The sequence below is a fragment of the Microcebus murinus genome, chromosome 16 (assembly GCF_040939455.1).
Source record: "Microcebus murinus isolate Inina chromosome 16, M.murinus_Inina_mat1.0, whole genome shotgun sequence".
Taxonomy (NCBI): Eukaryota; Metazoa; Chordata; class Mammalia; order Primates; family Cheirogaleidae; genus Microcebus; species Microcebus murinus.
In genome coordinates, this window is record NC_134119.1 from 9,747,716 (window position 1) to 9,766,554 (window position 18,839).

The window sequence follows — 18,839 nt, forward strand, 5'->3', positions numbered from 1 at the left end:
CAGGTTTGGGGATTTTTTGGTTTTGTTTTCTTTTTCGTTTTTTGTAGATGCAAAAATTGAGCCAAAATATTCCACTGTGAAGAGACCTTTCTCCCCGGCTAGTGGATATTAACCTTATAAAAGTAATTTTTGGAGCATACTGCCAAATACACCCGATCCAAAACTTTTACGTACGCTCCTAGTGTTTAATTAGAACATATTTTTCTCCCTTTTTCTTTTCCTCTCCAAGGACTCAGACAGTTGGAGCGAGGATGGGTCCCCCTCGGATTTCGTCCCCGCCCCGGCCAATCTGAGCCCGGATGCTAATTAGCTGCGCTCCCCTGACGAAGAACACGCCTTTGTCGCATGCAGGGCCGGACTACAAAGCCCAGAATGCCTCGCCCCTCCCTGATCAATGAGGGCTTATTTAAATGATCTCTGAGGTCTTGGACCCAGGCCAATCAGCTGTCAGGGCTCATGATAAATCGCAATGCATTATTGATAATAATAATTACTGGGACATGCGCGTTCCGGCCGAAGGGGGGTAAATTTCCCAACTCCAGGAATTTGTGGCGGAGAGCGCAAATAACCGCGGCTGTCCCGGCGCCCCGATGCTCGCACCATGTCGAGGCGCAAGCAGGCGAAACCCCAGCACATCAACTCGGAGGAGGACCAGGGCGAGCCACAGCCGCTGCAGCCGACGCCGGAGTTCGCAGATGCGGCCCCAGCGGCGGGGGAGCCGGGTGAGCGGGGCCGGGGCGCCCGCGCGGGGAGGGGAGCTTCCCGGACGCGCGCGGGATCCTCGAGGGCGCGGGCTCCGGGGAGCGGGCGGCGTCCAGCGCACGCTCTGCGGCGGGGGTCTGGGGTCCGGTTCCAGCGGGGAGAGGCGGCAGCCTCGTTCTCCGCGGACCCCCGCCCCCGCGCGCCCTTGCAAATTACACACTTTCTTCTCTTTCCTCTCGTGGAAGTTGCACCCCCGGCTCTCTCCATCTCATTGCAAAGTTGGCCCCCACCCTCTCCTCTGTCCCCCTCACTCCTGAAAGGTTTCCCTCTCCTTGTCCTCTGGCCCTCTCTTAATCGCTTCCACTCCCCTCGCTAGTGGCCCCCCCCATTGTGACTTAGGTCCCCCCTCCCTTGCGCCGCTTTTAAAAGAAAGAACCCCAGGGCTCCCCACCCTCTGCACCACCCCTCGAGGGCTTTTCTAGGGGGCTGGAGGAGGGGCGCACCCCAGGAAGACCCCCGGAGGAGGGCGATCTGTTGGTCGCGCCCCTCCCGGGCCAAGGGGGGAGGGGGCGCGACCTCTCCCCACCCTCGGGAGCTGGGGGTGCGGGCCACCCGCGCTGCGGAGCGGACTGGAAGGTCCGGAGAGGTGGGGGAGGAGAGCACGATATTTTCCTTCTTAAAACATTTCTTTTTTTTTTTTTTTTGGTTTTCGCCTTTTCTCTCCGGGCTGCGCCGCCTGCCGATCTTCGCCCTAACCTTTCGGGGCCTGACCTCCAGCCATCTTTGATTTCCGACTTCCTAAAAATAACCGCGGCCGGCCCGAGGGGTGCGAGCCGGGGGGCCGGGGAGGTGGGCGCGCGCAGCCCCGCCGGGGAGCCCCGTTCTCGCGTTCCGCGCGGCTTTCCTGGGGCGCCGGGATCTCCAAACTCGCGCCCCGGGGGTGAAAGGGGAGAGGTCGGGCCAGGGCTGGGCGGTCGCGGCTGACCCGGCCCACGCGTCCGCGCCGAGCGTCCCCCGGGTCGAGAGGAGTTCGGGACCCCGGCCGGGCCGGGAGCGGCGGGGCTCGCTCCCCTCCTACTTAATCGCTTAGCCGCCGAGGTTCTCGGAGCGAGTGGATTTCCCACTATCTCCTCTCCGGCCCGGCCCGCCAAATTGTCGCCTGATAAGTTTTTAGCATACGCGTGGGGGGAGGGGGCACTTTAACCCCGTCTCGGGTCTCGTTCGTGGCTTCCCCGGGCTCCCCGCCTGCTTTCCAGCTGCCCCGCCGCGGAGAGGCGCGCGCCGCAGCCCCGCGCGTCCCGAGCCCGACTCCGGCGCCCTGCTTTTCCTGAGACGACGGGCGCTACTTTTTGGCTACCGTTCCCTCCCCTTTTTGTCGAGGAGAGAATGTTAATACATTCCCCACATTTATAGTAGATAAATGAAATCCCCCATTTCCCCTAAATAACACTTTTTCCAGGGCAGATTAGAAGGCTCGGCGTGGCCGAGGGGCGGCTGTGCGCTTTCGGGGCGCGCGGTGGCCAGGGCGGCGACTCCTGGGGCCCGGCGGCCGGGATGGACTCTCTTTGTGCCCGGGTGGGGGGGTGGGGGGATGAGGGGAGCGTGGAGGCTCGGTCGCCGGGCCCACCTGGAACAAAAGGGTTAACCCTCGGCCCGCCTGCTTCCTCCCGAGAGGAGGGGCGAGCTCCTGGCTCTGACCCCTCCCCTGGTCCTGCGCTGACCTCCCCTTCCCCCTGCCTTTTGGGTGGGCGCGCCGAAGTGGGGCTTCTGGTGATTTGGCACCTCGGTGGGTGACCCGAGTGTGCTCGTTACGGGAGGGCTTCTGAAATTAACGGCGGTTGGAGTTTGAGATCAGAGTGGACCTGCGCTGGGCCAGGACCTCGGGCCTGGCCGTGCGCTCCCACCGCGTTCGGGAAGGGAGTTCGCTATTGATCCCCCGGGTCGCCGCGGACCGGCCGGCCGGGTTGCGCGCGGGCGCCCCCTGGAGGCCCATCGTGCAGCCGAGCCCTCTGCCGGGAGGCGGGTCCCTTCGCAGGTACTGGCTCACACCTGGTGGGTGGGACGGGTTGCGCGAATGGAGAGCCCTGGGCCGGGCCGGGCCGACGGTGGGCGCCCCTGGCCTGCGCGGTCGCCGTCGGTGCCCGCTCGTCTTTGCTAAGTCTTTGGAATTCTTGGAGAGAATTCCTCGATCCTACGATGTGTTTGCAGAGCCTCCGGTGGCCGCCTTGGGACCGAAGGCTGTTTGCCCAAGCAGTAGGTTTCCAATGGCTGTGTGTTAGCTGCGTGCGTTCGATCAGCTTGCCTGTATACAGGATAACTATAACTTTGAAAATTAAGATTTGGCTGGCTTTCTTTTGCAAAGCCATTGGAGAATGCAGTTTTTGGGGGGAGGAAAATGATGTCTGGCGATCAATTAGCAGATCAAAAAATCTGCAGGTGGTCGGGGAGGCTAACACTACTTACGGGGAAATTAGCATTTTCTCAAAAGAGTTTCAAATGCCCATTGTGCTAAACTGGATTACAAACATCGACGATTACGTTTCACAAATTTCAGATAGCTTACTAGCTCCGGTTTCTCGACTGAAAATGACTTGCGCTGGTTGGAAGGATTTGGGCATTGGTTAACGTCTCAGGCCAACTTTCTCTGTTAGACTTCATCTGGGTTCCCATAGGGAGAGGGGCTGCAGTTTGCCCACGGCCCCTTTTGTTGATTAAAAATAAATTGCGTTGTAAAATGCATCCCCTCGCGGTAATAATGCAGAGCACACTCCAGTGCACAAGGAAATGATACTTTGTCATTCCTGCGGCCTTCCTCCTGGGTTGGGGCTTGGGGGACCACCCTAACCTTAGGAGGCAGGGTATAAAATTAGTATTTTTCAGGGGAGGGAGGGAAAAAATAAGTAAATAAAAATAAAATTAGTATTTTCTTTTAAAAACGTGAAAAGTAGGGTTGGTGCCTGGGAAGTTAGGTTTTTTGGTAAAGTTGCAGAGTGGGAGCCGCATTCCAGTCCGGTTGTGTGACTTTCAGCTGTGCGCCCTTGAGACCAGCTTGATTTTTGTGAGCTTTTGGGTTCTTCCTCTATACAGGGGTGATAAAAAACACACTGTTTTAGATAATTTCAGCTATAGAAGGCTTACTGTGTGTTGGGATTGTATTGTTAACCCATTTTAGAGTAACTTGCAACACCTGGTTGTGAAATGGCTTTGCCTGGTGCCTTGTCCAGCTTGGTTTTAGCCTTGCTGTGAATCCAAGGAGTTGTTTTTACAATCCTGATGGCAGTTTTCTGTTTTTCTTTGATGAGGGAGCCATGTTTAGTGTTGAGTTGGGTTTGCTGATCTCTCCTCCACCGTTTTTTTTTAAATGTCGAGATGGGTCTTTGCAAGCTTTAGATTAAGTGGTCCCAGGGAAGCAAGTTGGAAATAAAATAATGTTTGCTTTTACTTGATTTCTCTGGGCCTTACTGCCCTGGGAAAAATGATGAAAGAGTTGAAGATGTTCCCTTTCTTATCACCGTAAACCTGTTGTACTTTTCGTTATTTAAAAAAAAAAAAAAACACTAAAGATTTTTAAAGACCACTAAATGTAGACCAGAACTGCATTGCCAGTCACCACAATCCATTTTTTTCCCCAACAAATTTTATGTCTGTGGCACCCTTTGTTCAAGGGGCCTCTGCCAGAGAGGAAGGAGGCAGCAAAAGCCCCTGCCCTCATGGAGTTTACAGACCTGCTTGGGCTCCAGTTGGGCAGAATGGGACACATCTCTACAACCTTGATAGCAGAGAGACTTAGCGGATATAAAGCTATAAAGCCTCGTTTGAGCCTTTTACTCTTTTTTCCTTTTTAGCAGACTCCCAGAATTTTGATCCAAGGCTCTTTGAAACTTTCCTCCCCCCCCCATCTTAATTAAGTAGAAACTTAAATTTCAGGTCTAATTTGCCATCTATGAATTAAGTTAAAGGCTTTCTACTGAAGTGTTAAAATTAAACTGATAAAAGGGTGCTTTCTTTCGACTGGTTCAGTACTTCAGGACATAATTTCCTTTTGTTTTTTTGGTAAGCAATTATCCTGGGGGTGGGGAGTGTGGAAGACATTGTGTGCTTCAGATAATCTGCTCCTTGTAGTTCTTTTAATGAAAAAAAGATAAGCTTGAGTCATAATACTTTTTATCAAGATATACAGGTTTTATTTTTAAAGCATTTTAGTGTCTCCACAATTTAATTGGCCTCTAGTAGATGGACTTTCTTCCTATACAATAGTAAGAGTATTTTCTATCCATTTGGCAGTGATTGAATCTAAGACCCCTGCTGGGTTTACTGCATTCTTCCAACTTATTGGATAACTAGATGCTGAGAGATAACATTCCTAAAATTCGGGGTGGGGGTGGGGTAGAGGGATGGAAGAACTAGTTGCTGTGTAATCCCATCTGAACTTTGCTTTTCTTCCTTTTGGGTTAACTTAAGCGCATGCCCTACAATTGCTCATAACAGAATCTTCTTACTCCTTGGCAAATACGGTTCGAGTATTTGCCAGCGGTGGTCTGGATGTAGAAGTAGTTTTTACTGCACAAGCAAACAGAGCTGCTGCTGTTTTAAGACTCAAGTGGGATGTTGCTGGTATTGCTTCGAGGCTACAGGAGAGGTGAGCTTGTATATACAGGGAAAGCAAGCTGGTATTCGGGCTGTAAATCACTCTTGGGAACTGCTGGCCCCTTCTAGTGTAGGGGAGCTTAACCTTTTTTGTGCCATAGATCCCTTCTCAACATGGTACGTCTAGATATATAAAATACATTTCATTTAAATATAGTTATCAAAAATGAAAACATTTATGACTCAGGAATATGTGCCTCTTTATTAGCACAGTAAATAACGAAATCTAACAGCCTGTCCACCAAAATTTCCAAGTCATGCAAAACAACCATAGCAGCATATAAAATGTTCGTGGTTTCTATTGATGACAGAAGTCACGGTTTCTGCTAAGACCACTGAGATGTGCTGCTTACGTTCCTGATGGAAAGAAATGTTGAAGTTTTACTTCAGCTTAGTGAAGATATAAACTTTTTTTCTTACCTAATTTCATAGACCCTAGTTTAAAAACGCCTGCTTATAGAACATGCGATTTCAATCAAGGGATATTGCCCCTAAGGGGATGAAAATTGTTTTTTGGGGAAAGGGACAAAACATTTATTGATATTACAATGGATTGTGGCCGACCACAGTAATCAATGTATGCAATATGTGATATTAAAATATCATGGGGAGAGGCGATTAGGAAAAAAATGAAAAGTGTCCATAAAGGGGTGAAATGAAAAAAAAAAAGTTTGGGAAAACTCTGCTGTAGAAGAAACAGTTGTGAATTGGGGCGCTCATTGTAGTGCTCTTTTAAAATAGTATCTAAGAATCTGGTACTTGAGCTCCTGCATTCTAGCTAACAGTATGTCTTTTTGAGCCATTTAATTATTTCTGAGCCTCAGTTTCCCACATCAGCAAAATGGGAACAAAGATACTTGTTTCATTATGTGGCTAGGAAGATAAATGACTTAAAGGGACAAGAGTCTGAAGTGTAGGTTTTTGTCCTTGTTTGCGGAGGGTGGTGGCAGTGGATAGCTTTGGCCCTTAACATGTGGGATGGAGTGGTTAACATTTTTGCATGGGCTTTATTAAAGAGTTCCATAAGCAGAGGAGCTGAGACAAAGGGCAGATTAAAGAGATCCTGCTTGACTAAGGAGATGGCTTTGCTTTCTGGGGGGCTTTTGATGCTGATTTAAAAGAAGCAGCTCTGGTACAAAAGTATACACAGTTTATAGAGTTCCTCTCTTCTAGTCTTCAGGCCCGCTCTCCTGGAGGTGGAGACCAGCAACAGTTTCTCCTTTATCATTTCAAAATTTCCATGTATATATTTATATCTTTTCGTGCAAACACACATGATAGGACATTATAGATACATCTGTACCCTAATTTATTTAACCAAAAACTTGCTGACAGATGAGGGTGCATCTGTTTTTGTTGTTGCTGTTTGTTGGTATAAGAAATGCTGCAAGAAATATCCTTGTGTGACAGAGAGATAATTCCTAACACAGGAACTGCTGAGTCAAAGGGAGATTGCACTAAAATCAAGATGTTGCCAGATCCCTCCCTGTAAAAGCTGTATCCATTTATACACCTACCAAAAGTGTGTATTTCCCCCACAAGAGAAACTTTTTTAAAGGTTTCACTTTTTAAAATTCTGGACACATAGTTGCCAAGATTGCCTTTCCAGAAAGATTGTGCAGGGTAACACCCATTTCAAGTCTTGGGAAATCGAACAGATAGATATTATACTATTTATCTGGAAATTGGGGGTTCCCTGAAAATAGTTCCCAGGGTTCTAAGAATTAACAAGTATTTTTAACTTTTGAAATAGGGCTGAGTCGGAGCAGTACTGGCACCTTAAGAAGGGTTTTGTACTTGTACCTATGACCAGAACTCTACCTGGAAGTGTAGCAGGGGTGCATTGCATCCTAACTCTTTTAGAGTGATTTCTGGAAGTTCCAGAAACAAGACAGTAATAAGTGTTCTACTCTCACCCCTTCCTAACCAACCCCACCTCCCTGGCTTTCCTGTCCTGCTTAGGGTTTCTGTGGAAGGAGAGATAGTTGCAGTCTTAACAGAAGGAATGTGATGGGCAGCATAGAAAGGGTTAAGATAGAGGGTCTGGGCACCACATGCTGTTTGCCATGTGTGTTACCTTGGGGAAGGTACTATCCTCTGTGCCTCAGTTTTCCCCTCTGTCAAATAGGGAAATAGTCCCTGTCTTCTAGAGTCGTTAATAACATAAATTGTGTAGAATTGCCCCTGGCACGCATATAGTAAGTGTTCCAAAGTTATCTGCAGGAAGGCAAAAAAAAAAAAAAAAGTTATCTGTCACTAATTTCTAATTGTGTTACCTTGGGCAGATCCCTTCTCAGAGTCTCAGTTTTTCCATTCATTAAATGGGGTTGCTATTTAATGGAATTGAATGACTGTAGTTTGGGGCATCTGGGAGTGCACCGCCTGAATTACAGGAGATATTAGGCTTATCTTTTCACCGTTGGGCCCTTGGCCGATGCCTTGCACACAGCAGGAGGTAAGCTGTATTGTTGAATGAGTTAGGCATGGCATGACTGCAAGTCATTGTCCTCAGCAGTCCTGGTTAAACTGATAACTTTACTTAATCCAGGCATCTATTTTATGAGGTTGCCATTCGATTATGCGCATTTAGTAGATCTTCTTACTATATCTGCACTGTTACTGATAGACGATAGCTAGATTGGCCCTGGCCTACCCCCAACTCACAAAAATCTTTATGTTATTTACCCAGTCTGAAATTAGTAAAGATTAACAGTTTATTAAGGCCATGCTTTAAGAGTAGTTCTTCCTCCAAACTGTTGGTGAATTGTTCAGCCCAAAAAAGTCCATGGTTTTAAGAAGCATAATCACGCAAGAAGTTGAAAGATAAAATATGCTAGTTTGCTAACCTAAAAAGTAATAATGTATTTTACAGTGGTGGGACCGCTTCCTGGGCTTTTCACCATGCATTTGTACTTTTCAAGTGCTGGCTTTGTTTTAAACAAAATGGTCGTGTTTTGTTTATATACTGTTCTGCAACCTATTTTTTTTTTTTCACTTTTGTGGCATATAGAAATAATACATAATCTTTGTACTATGGGCAGAACAAAATTTACTTTGCTACTGTCAACATTTATTTCTAGGCCAGGCATGGTGGCTCATGCCTATAATCCTAGCACTCTGGGAGGCTGAGGCAGGTGGATCACTCAAGGTCAGTTCAAAACCAGCCTGAGCAAGAGTGAGACCCCATCTCTACTAAAAATAGAAAGAAACTAATTGGCCAACTAAAAATACATAGAAAAAAAATTAGCCAGGCATGGTGGTCCATGCCTGTAGTCCCAGCTACTCAGGAGGCTGAAGCAGTAGGATCGCTTGAGCCCAGGAGTTTGAGGTTGCTGTGAGCTAGGTTGACGACATGGCACTCTAGCCTGGGCAACAGAGTGAGATTCTGTCTCAAAAAAAAAAAATTATTTCTGCCAAAAATACCCTTCTTCATACCTAGATTGCTGTATACCTGCGTGACTGTCTGTGTGGTTTAGATTCATAGGCTCTGAGATGCCCAGGTCTTTGTCCTGAAGCCCCAAGCTCCAGTGGGCTTTTTAGTGATGGGGGGTGTACCAGGGCACAGCAGGGAGGTGAGAACAATGGGGTGACTTCCTGAGACTTCCCCAGGCTTCTCATGCAAAGGACCTCAAGCTTCTGGCAAAAGCTCAGGGCAGGCCCGAGAAGGAGTTAGATAGAACACAGAGGCTAGCAGTAACCCTAAAGCCAATAGGCCCAGGTTATAAAAGAAATCGATGGATCAATCAGTTTTAGGAGTAAGGCTTTGTTTGATTTTAATGCCCTAACTGTGAAGACTCTTCAGTGGGGTTTTTCATGACTTGGAAGATAACTGAAGTCTTTTTCTATGATCATATCTTTCTTAAACGTTGCAATCTTCCCCTCAACCCCCGCCACCCGCGCGATGTTTTCCCATCTATGAATTTATTCCTAGGAATCTCTCTCTTGGCCTTCCTATCTGAATTCACGCGGTGTGGTGCTCTCCACCTTTCAAGTGAGTTTAGTACTGCCATCAGAATTGTTGGCACCTTCAAACTTTTATGGTCCCTGGCAGGTAGGTGGTCATTACACTGGTTGAATGAATGGTTTGCTGCGATTTCACTTTCAGTGGGCCCAGGAGGGAGACCAACAGCTATTATTTGAGCAGGTTTCCAATGTCCTTTTTATTGACTGCGTGAAATCCATTTGTCTTTGCAAGCTAGCTCTGGGTGGGGTGCACAGGGTTTGGACAGGAATTATTTTAACAAGTTATGTGTACTTTCTACGCTACTATCACAAACTGCTACAAACTGGATGGCTTAAAACAGTAGACATCTATTCTCTCACTGTTATGAAGACCAGACATTTAAAATTCAGGCGTTAGCAGGGTTGGTTCCTTCTAGAGCTGCGGCCCCCAAGCCCCGTGCCTCAGACAGAGCTCCACCGTGCCCCGCTGTCCCGTGGAAAAACTGTCTTCCATGGAACAAGTCCCTGGTGCCAGAAAGGTTGGGGACGGCTGCTCTAGAGGATCTAGGAGAGAATCTCACCTGTTACCCTCAGTTGGCTTCCAGCCATGCCTGGCTCATAGCCGCTAACTCCATCTTCACACGGCCTGATTCTCCGTCTCCGTCTCAAATCTCCATTTCCTTTCTCTTGTAAGGATGCCAGGCATCGAGTTTGGGGCCAACTGACATTTGCAAGGATCCTGTCCACATAAGGTCACATGCACAGATGCGGGGTTGGGGTTAAGACGTGGCCATATCTTTTCGGGGGAGGGGAGGGACACCCGGCAGCAGCTGAAGGGCTTCGTTCGTGCGTTCATGCTCTTGGACGACTCTGTTTCCCTCACGCTACCTCCTGCCTGTTCCGACGGATAACTAAGACCTCTGTTAGCTTGTGAGCTGGGATTCTTCCCCCGGACTCTCATGAGGGGCACAGTTCTTAGCTTTTTCTCTCTTGTCGCAGGTGCTCCAATGAACCCCCCAGGGCACGATGAGGAAGCCGGCGGGGAGGAAGCGGCGGCCAAGCGGCTGCGCCGGGAGGAGACGCACGTCTGCGAGAAGTGCTGTGCCGAGTTCTTCAGCGTCTCCGAGTTCTTGGAGCATAAGAAAAATTGCACTAAAAGTCCACCTGTCCTCATCATGAATGACAGCGAGGGGCCGGTGCCTTCAGAAGACTTCTCCGGAGCTGTGCTGAGTCACCAGCCACCCAGTCCGAGCAGTAAGGACGGTCCCAGGGAGCACGGTGGCAGCTCAGGGGACGTGAAGGAGAAGCCGGGTGTGGAGTCGGTGGTGTACTTAAAGACAGAGACGGCGCTGCCACCCACGCCCCAGGACATAAGCTATCTACCCAAAGGCAAAGTGGCCAACACTAATGTGACTCTGCAGGCACTCCGGGGCACCAAGGTGGCGGTGAATCAGCGGAGCGCGGACGCACTGCCCGCCCCCGTGCCCGGGGCCAACAGCATCCCGTGGGTCCTGGAGCAGATCCTGTGTCTGCAGCAGCAGCAGCTCCAGCAGATCCAGCTCACCGAGCAGATCCGCGTGCAGGTGAACATGTGGGCCGCCCACGCCCTCCACTCGGGCGGGGCCGGGGCCGACAGCCTGAAGACCGTGGGCAGCCACGTGTCCCAGCAGGTTTCTGCGGCCGTGGCTTTGCTCAGCCAGAAAGCTGGAAGCCAAGGTCTGTCTCTGGACGCCTTGAAACAAGCCAAGCTACCTCATGCCAACATCCCTTCCACTGCCAGCTCTCTGTCCCCGGGGCTGACGCCCTTTGCACTGAAGCCGGATGGGACCAGGGTGCTCCCGAATGTCATGTCTCGCCTCCCGGGTGCTTTGCTCCCTCAGACCCCGGGCTCGGTGTTCTTCCAGAGTCCTTTCTCCACGGTGGCACTAGACCCGTCCAAGAAAGGGAAAGGGAAGCCACCGAACATCTCCGCGGTGGATGTCAAACCCAAAGACGAGGCCCTCCTCTACAAGCACAAGTGTAAGTACTGTAGCAAGGTTTTTGGGACTGATAGCTCCTTGCAGATCCACCTCCGCTCCCACACTGGAGAGAGACCCTTCGTGTGCACGGTCTGTGGTCATCGCTTCACCACCAAGGGCAACCTCAAGGTGCACTTTCACCGACACCCCCAGGTGAAGGCAAACCCCCAGCTGTTTGCCGAGTTCCAGGACAAAATGGCGGCAGGAAATGGCGTCCCCTATGCACTCGCTGTACCTGTCCCTGTAGACGAGTCCAGTCTCTCTCTAGACAGCAAACCTGTCCTTGTAACCCCCTCTGTAGGGCTACCTCAAAATCTCTCTTCAGGGACTAACCCAAAGGAACTCATGGGTGGCCCATTGCCCAACGACCTGCAGCCCGGGCCTTCTCCGGAAAGTGAGGGTGGACCCACACTCCCTGGGGTGGGGCCAAACCATAATTCCCCAAGGGTTGGTGGCTTCCAAGGGAGTGGGACCCCCGAGCCAGGGTCGGAGACCCTGAAATTGCAGCAGCTGGTGGAGAACATCGACAAGGCCACCACCGACCCCAACGAATGTCTCATTTGCCACCGAGTCCTAAGCTGCCAAAGCTCCCTCAAGATGCATTACCGCACCCACACCGGGGAGAGGCCGTTCCAGTGTAAGATCTGTGGCCGAGCCTTTTCCACCAAAGGCAACTTGAAGACGCACCTCGGGGTTCACCGGACCAACACGTCCGTCAAGACGCAGCATTCGTGCCCCATCTGTCAGAAGAAGTTCACCAACGCCGTGATGCTGCAGCAGCACATCCGCATGCACATGGGCGGCCAGATTCCCAACACTCCCCTGCCGGAGAATCCTTGTGACTTTACGGGTCCCGAACCCGGGATGGTCAGTGAGAATGGCAACAACGTGAGCGCCGTCTGCCAAGACGACATTGTTGAAAGCATCGATGTGGATGAGGTCAGCTCTCAGGAGGGCCCCAGTAGCTCCTTGAAGGTCCCCGGGCCTGTCACCAGCGTCCAGTCTGCATCGCCCACTCTGGGGTTCGCTATGATGGCACCGCTAGATGCCCCCGGGAGAGCGGGTCCTGCCCCTTTGGGCCTGCAGCGGCAGAGCAGCCGAGAAAACGGTTCTGTGGAGAGCGACGGCTTGACCAACGACTCGTCCTCACTGGTGGGAGACCAGGAGTATCAGAGCCGAAGTCCAGACGTCATGGAAACCACGTCCCTCCAGGCACTGTCCCCAGCCAATAGCCAAGCAGAAAGCGTCAAGTCGAAATCTCCCGAAGCCGGGGGCAGAGCTGAGAGCTCCGAGAACAGCCGCCCTGAGATGGAAGGTGATAGAGCTTTGGATTTAACTTATGTCCGTTTTGGGCTCAAGGTCATCAAAAAAGGAGCCTGGGTTGAAATTTACAGACGGAGAGTATGATCTGAAGCAGCCCCTTCTTGCAGGGCAGTTAGCTCTTCTGTACCTCTGGGTAGAGGGAAGTAACAACTACCTCTATCCTAGTAATGGACCTGCTTTTATACACACTGTTAATGCAATGGGTGTGGACTGCATGCTTGTTCTGTTGGTTTTTGTTTTTGTCTTTGAGCCCCGTGGGGACACATGGGTAATCTTACGTAAATTCTGGTAGAAATACCTTTGTGGAAGTGGGCACTGCTCTTTGGCCGCTGAAACCAGCCATAGTTCCTCGATTCTGAGGTCCCACTCCCTAATGTAATGTTCTCAAATTAATCACTCTGGAGGGGAAGAAAGGCCAGCCCATTTTAAGTGCACATATCTGTTAAGACGTGCCTGTTGATGTCGTTAATGATAAAGTAGGGGAACCCCTGCATCATAGAATCAAAGAAAGATGGTGTCTGGGCATAGTTTAAAGGTGGCTTCTGTTTTGAAGCATGGATGAGTGTTGGAAGATAAAGGTTTGGGTTTTTTTTTTTTTCCTTCTGCATACCAGGTCGAAGCAGTCTCCCTTCAGCATTTATCCGAGCCCAGCCAACCTATGTCAAAGTCGAAGTTCCTGGCACGTTTGTGGGACCCTCAGCCTTGTCCCCAGGGATGACCCCTTTGCTAGCAGCGCAGCCACGCCGACAGGCCAAGCAACACGGCTGCACGCGGTGCGGGAAGAACTTCTCCTCGGCCAGCGCGCTGCAGATCCACGAGCGCACGCACACCGGGGAGAAGCCCTTCGTGTGCAACATATGTGGGCGGGCCTTCACCACCAAGGGCAACCTGAAGGTGGGTCCCTCCGGGCTTCCGGCGGGGGCGGGGGCTGGTGCTGAGCGGCACCTCTCTGTTGGCGTGATCTGCAATGGATGAGTCCTTCCGTTAAGACCGTGTGGGAGGCCGAGGCGGGCGGATTGCTCTAGGTCAGGAGTTCGAAACCAGCCTGAGCAAGAGCGAGATCCCGTGTCTACTATAAATAGAAAGAAATTAATTGGCCAACTAATATATATATAGAAAAAATGAGCCGGGCATGGTGGCGCATGCCTGTAGTCCCAGCTACTCGGGAGGCTGAGGCAGGAGGATCGCTTGAGCCCAGGAGTTTGAGGTTGCTGTGAGCTAGGCTGACGCCACGGCACTCACTCTAGCCTGGGCAACAGAGTGAGACTCTGTCTCAAAAAAAAAAAAAAAAAAAAAAAAAGACCATGTGGGATACGTAGTCACATCTCATAATAGCTAGCTGGGTCTTGAAAATATTTTAAAGAGATATATTTTCTCACAATTCCAACATTTCAAGTTGGAGTGCTTCTCACAGTGAATAGGATAAGAAAGCATTGTGACTGTAATGGGTAATGGCTTTTTCTAATCTTAGTGGCACGTAAAATAATGGTGCATTTTACAAGCGATGCTGTCTGGGAGCAGGATGAGGCTTACTTTAAGCCCCTGTCTTTTAGTCCAGCGTGGGTAGTTTTCTTTCCAGTGTTAGGAGACCATAATTTCTTAGAAGAGTAGGTAAGGAGATGTATGAAGTAAAGTCTGGAGACATACATAGCATTTGGTATTATGGTACTTGTCGTATGAGGTAATGTGGTATATGGTCATCTAGACTTGCTGACCACTCTCCATTGGTTTTTGTTTTCCTAATCTACCAAGTTGAAATAAGTAACCATGAGTTAAATGTGTGTATTGTACAACACCTCTGGAGTTTAAAAAATAAAGCCTCTAGGTTATCAGCTATTGCTTTTCAAAACTGAGCAGCTAGGTCCTCCAGAAGAAAGTGGTCTGTATTATTGTTAGAATAAATTGATTTCACCTAAGCTTTCACCTGGGAGGAATCTCCCATGCAAGGACAGAAAGCACCTTGCATGGAACACAGGGTGGAAAGAGGGAACGTGGGTTTTCTCTTTTTTTTTTTTTTTTTCTTTTTTTGAGACAGAGTCTCGCTTTGTTGCCTAGGCTAGAGTGAGTGCCATGGCATCGCCTAGCTGACAGCAACCTCAGACTCCTGGACTCAAGTGATCCTCTTGCCTTAGCCTCCCGAGTAGTTAGGACTAGGGACGTACACCACAGTGCCTGGCTAATTTTTTTCTATTTTTAGTAGAGATGGGGTCTCACTCTTGCTCAGGCTGGTCTCGAACTCCTGAGCTCAAGCAGACATCCTGCCTCAGCCTCCCAGAGCGCTAGGAGGAGCCACCATGCCCAGCCTGTTGTAGCCTTTCTTATGGCAATGACTGACAGCTTCTAGAGATTAACAACTCACTTTTCTTCCAGCCCGATGGAATGATAGCTACTTACCTCTCAGGATGTCACTAAAGATGAAGTGAGAATGCCTGAGAAACCTGGTACCTCGGACAGAGTTTTTAAACTGTTAAAGAGGCCAGAAAGTATTTGAAAACTTGAAAGCCAGGCAGGGAGAAGAACTGAGGAAAGCAGCCAGGTTGGAGAAGCGACAGGCAGCGGTAGCAGTAGGGTCTCTGTGTTAGAAGACTTGCCTTGCCTTGCCTACCGCCCTGGGTTAATACCATCCAGTTCCTCCCATGACCTCCCTCCTGTGTCTTTCCCGGCGAGGTTTATTTTTCTCTGTAGCAATGATTACAGTCGTTGATGTACTAAAGTATGAACTTCATCAGGGCAGGGTCTGTTTTGCTTACAAATAATTTAATTGAAATTTTTATTTAAACACTTGTAGATTCACAGGTGATGAGAAGTAATAACAGAGACATCCTTGTACACTTTGCCTGGATTTCCCCATTGGTAGCATTTTTTGCAAAACTAGTGGAGTGGCACAACCAGGATATTGACATTGTTACGATCTACTTATGTCACTCAGATTTTTTTTATTCTACTTGTACTCGAGTGTGTGTGTTGTGTTCTGTACAATTTTATTACCTGCGTAGATTTCTATATTCAAAAGTTTTAACTCTAGCATTTGGAATAATGCCCAGCACACAATAGGGGTTCACATAAGTGCACATACGATTGGTGACCCAGAGACAGTTGGAGAATATAAGCTTCTCTTGGGTTGCCCTGGGCAGGAATGTTGGACAGATGATACATGAGATCTAATTTCTAAACATGAAATACGGACAGTTTTAGGAAAACAGTCCACATTAAAGAGAAACCAGTCTTTGGATACCTATACAACTATTCCGTTTTTCACTTTTGGTACAGTATTCAACAAATTACACGCGCTTTTCAATGCTTTATTATAAAGTAGGCTTGGTGTTAGATGGCTTTGCCCAACTGAAAGTTAATGTGAGTGTTCTGAGCATGTTTAAGGTAGGCTGGACAACTTAATGGGTTTCTTGGGGCAAAGTCCCATCATGAGTTTAGGAGCATCTGTATGTTGAAATGCTTCTTAGGGAGAACTAAACCCATATGCAGACTGATTTCAGTTTGCCAAAGAGCAATCAAATTTGCATTTTTTTTTTATTGAGACAGAGTCTCACTCTGTTGCCCAGGCTAGAGTGCTGTGGCGTCAGCCTAGCTCACAGCAACCTCAGACTCCTGGGCTCAGGTGATCCTTCTGCCTCAGCCTGCTGTATAGGTGGCACAGGCATGCGCGACCATGCCCAGCTAATTTTTGCTATACATTTTTAGCTGACCAATTAATTTCTTTCTATTTTTAGTAGAGACGGGGTGTCGTTCTTGCTCAGGCTGGTTTCGAACTCCTGACCTCGAGCGATCCGCCCGCCTCGGCCTCCCAGAGTGCTAGGATTACAGGCGTGAGCCACCACACCACGCCCGGCCCAAATCTGTATTTTGATGGAAGCCTTTCTTTCTGTCCTGCTCCCGTAGGTCCACTACATGACGCACGGGGCCAACAATAACTCGGCGCGCCGTGGGCGGAAGCTGGCCATCGAGAACACCATGGCCCTGTTAGGTACGGACGGAAAGAGAGTCTCAGAAATGTTTCCCAAGGACATCCTGGCCCCTTCGGTGAACATGGACCCTGTCGTGTGGAACCAGTACACCAGCATGCTCAACGGGGGTCTGGCCATGAAGACCAACGAGATCTCTGTGATCCAGAGCGGTGGGATTCCCACCCTGCCGGTTTCCCTGGGGGCCAGCTCCGTCGCCAACAGCGCCCCTGCCTCCAAGATGGATGGTTCCCAATCAGGTGTCAGTGCGGACCTGGAAAAACCAGGCGCCACTGACAGCGTTCCCAAACACCAGTTCCCTCACTTCCTGGAAGAGAACAAGATCGCGGTCAGCTGAGCGGAAGGAGAACTGGCACGGAAGGAGAAATGCAGGCAGAGCGAAATCTCTCTAGAATCTGCTTTTTTTTTTTTTTTCCCCCATTTTCTTACAGAACCCATCTCTTCCTCCTGTTTTCTTTTTCTTACACGATATGCAAATGATGTTTACTAAGGTTGTGACCACAACCTCGGGCAGTCTTACAATCACGATTGTTACTATGCTGCTTTGCAAAAAATGAAAAAGCAAAAAAAAAAAAAAAAAAATTCATACCAAAACAACAGACTAGAATTTTTTTTTTTTTTTAATTTTGGAAAGAAGCGGGTCTTGCAAAGTAGCTTTGTTACTTGTGATAAACTGTATACATAGAACCTTTGTACAACCTGGAGTGACTTTTTCCAAAGACTGTTAACCTATTTCAAGGTAGAACAGTTGGAACTTACTGAATCATGGTGGAGATGACAACTACTTAGCCTAATTTGGGGGGGGAGGGGCCCTATATACTTCCATGGCAACTGTGCGGGTAAATGGACAAGATCTGTCATCTATTTAGGGACCTGTTTTATATACCCCCAACCCCTGTCCCCATCTTTTTTTCTTTTTTTTTTTCTTTGAATGTACTTAAAAAAAAAAAAAAAACTAAGGTTGTAGAATTATAAAATTCCTTCAACCTTAGAACCTTAAGTAGGATGCCCTCAAATGGACTTATTGTAGTCCTTAGGGAGTCAAGTGTGTGTTGCTGCTTATTTAAATACAGTTCATTTGGAACCCCGAGAGTGCCAATACTCCCCACATTACCTGGATGCCTTCGTCTTCCTGAACACCAAGAGGAGGTGGGCACCTGAGCGGGGAATCTCAGGTGACTTAATTTAGTTCGCCAGTGCCTACTCTGTTGAAGAACTGGGTTTTCATTCTTGAGGAGAAGCTCACGGAAGGGTGTGTTTCCTATCACAGGCTCACATGCTGATTTTGTTGTTTAATCTCCTTGGTGTGATTTGTGCCAAGTAATCATGAAGGTTTTTTTCCCCTCCGCCGAGTATTTCATGAAGGCTACAAAGTTGGAACAGGCAAGTCCTGGGTGTGAAAGCTTTAATTTATCTACCTCATTTGATTTTTTTTTTTTTTGGTAGCCATAGTCTCTATTTTCCTATTTTATGACCGCTGAAGTATTCCCAGGCCCTGTCTTAAACCTAAGAGTCGAAATACCGATGGGAACAGCTAGACCTTCACGATGTTTTTTGTGATTCCTGTTTTTGTAATCTCCTTTTGTACATGTAATAATATTGAACAAATGATGAAACAGTTGCTCTAACGGTTTAAGGAAAGAGGAGAGAGAAGGACCTTAACTTTTGGGTGGAGAAGGATGGAGAAGTCTTTCCCCTCTCTGTGGAAGGCCCTTATTAAAAAGTGGATCGAGACTGTTAACCAAAAGTTTTGTTTGTTAGTTATTGCACCTGACTTTAGGATTCCCTCCTCCCCGCCCCCCCCCCCCCTTTTTTTTTTTTTTTTTTTGCCAAGTTGTGCCTTTCCTTCTGGAATTATAAGTGAACACAATAATAGTAACTGTTTACACTGTGAAGTGGATATTGTTACATAGAACACACCAGTGGCTTTCTCACTGTTGAGCTAATAATGCCTTGTGAATGTATAATCTACGGAGAAACCCCTGTAGCTGTACCTGCTGATGCTGACTGTTGGAAAATAAATCTTGAATGTTTAATTTCTCACCAGGTGTGTATGTTAAGTTTTTCTGGTACCCTCTCCTCTAGACCTGAGAATCTTTACTTGACAATCCCTTCCCCTTCCACGCCCTCTAGTTCCTGGAGTCAGAAGACCCACATCTGGTTACAGCCACACCTGTCCCACTTCTGAGGCACTTACAAGTAACTCTACCCATGGGCTGGCATCTTC

At 48.7% G+C, this 18,839-nt stretch overlaps 1 protein-coding gene across 2 annotated transcripts; it reads left to right on the forward strand.

The window, feature by feature from the left end:
* The first annotated feature begins 601 nt into the window (after positions 1-601).
* Positions 602-17,502, forward strand: SALL4 (spalt like transcription factor 4). Of its 2 annotated transcripts, none has more exons than XM_012766114.3 (4): positions 602-731; positions 10,291-12,624; positions 13,246-13,526; positions 16,530-17,502. In XM_012766114.3, the coding sequence occupies exons 1-4, from the start codon at positions 602-604 to the stop codon at positions 16,947-16,949; spliced, it is 3,165 nt and encodes a 1,054-aa protein (XP_012621568.2). In that variant the 3' UTR covers positions 16,950-17,502. The 2 variants fall into 2 exon arrangements, with proteins under 2 accessions (XP_012621568.2, XP_075849463.1); XM_075993348.1 differs by having other exon boundaries at positions 10,291-11,310.
* The last annotated feature ends 1,337 nt before the right edge of the window (positions 17,503-18,839 follow it).

Bases quoted from the DNA above. Each gene is read 5' to 3' on its own strand.
- SALL4 (XM_012766114.3), top strand. From the start codon at position 602: ATGTCGAGGCGCAAGCAGGCGAAACCCCAGCACATCAACTCGGAGGAG. The intron at 732-10,290 runs GCCGGGGCGCCC...CTCTTGTCGCAG, and splicing joins GGGGGAGCCGGGTGAGCGGG to GTGCTCCAATGAACCCCCCA. The intron at 12,625-13,245 runs GTGATAGAGCTT...TCTGCATACCAG, and splicing joins CAGCCGCCCTGAGATGGAAG to GTCGAAGCAGTCTCCCTTCA.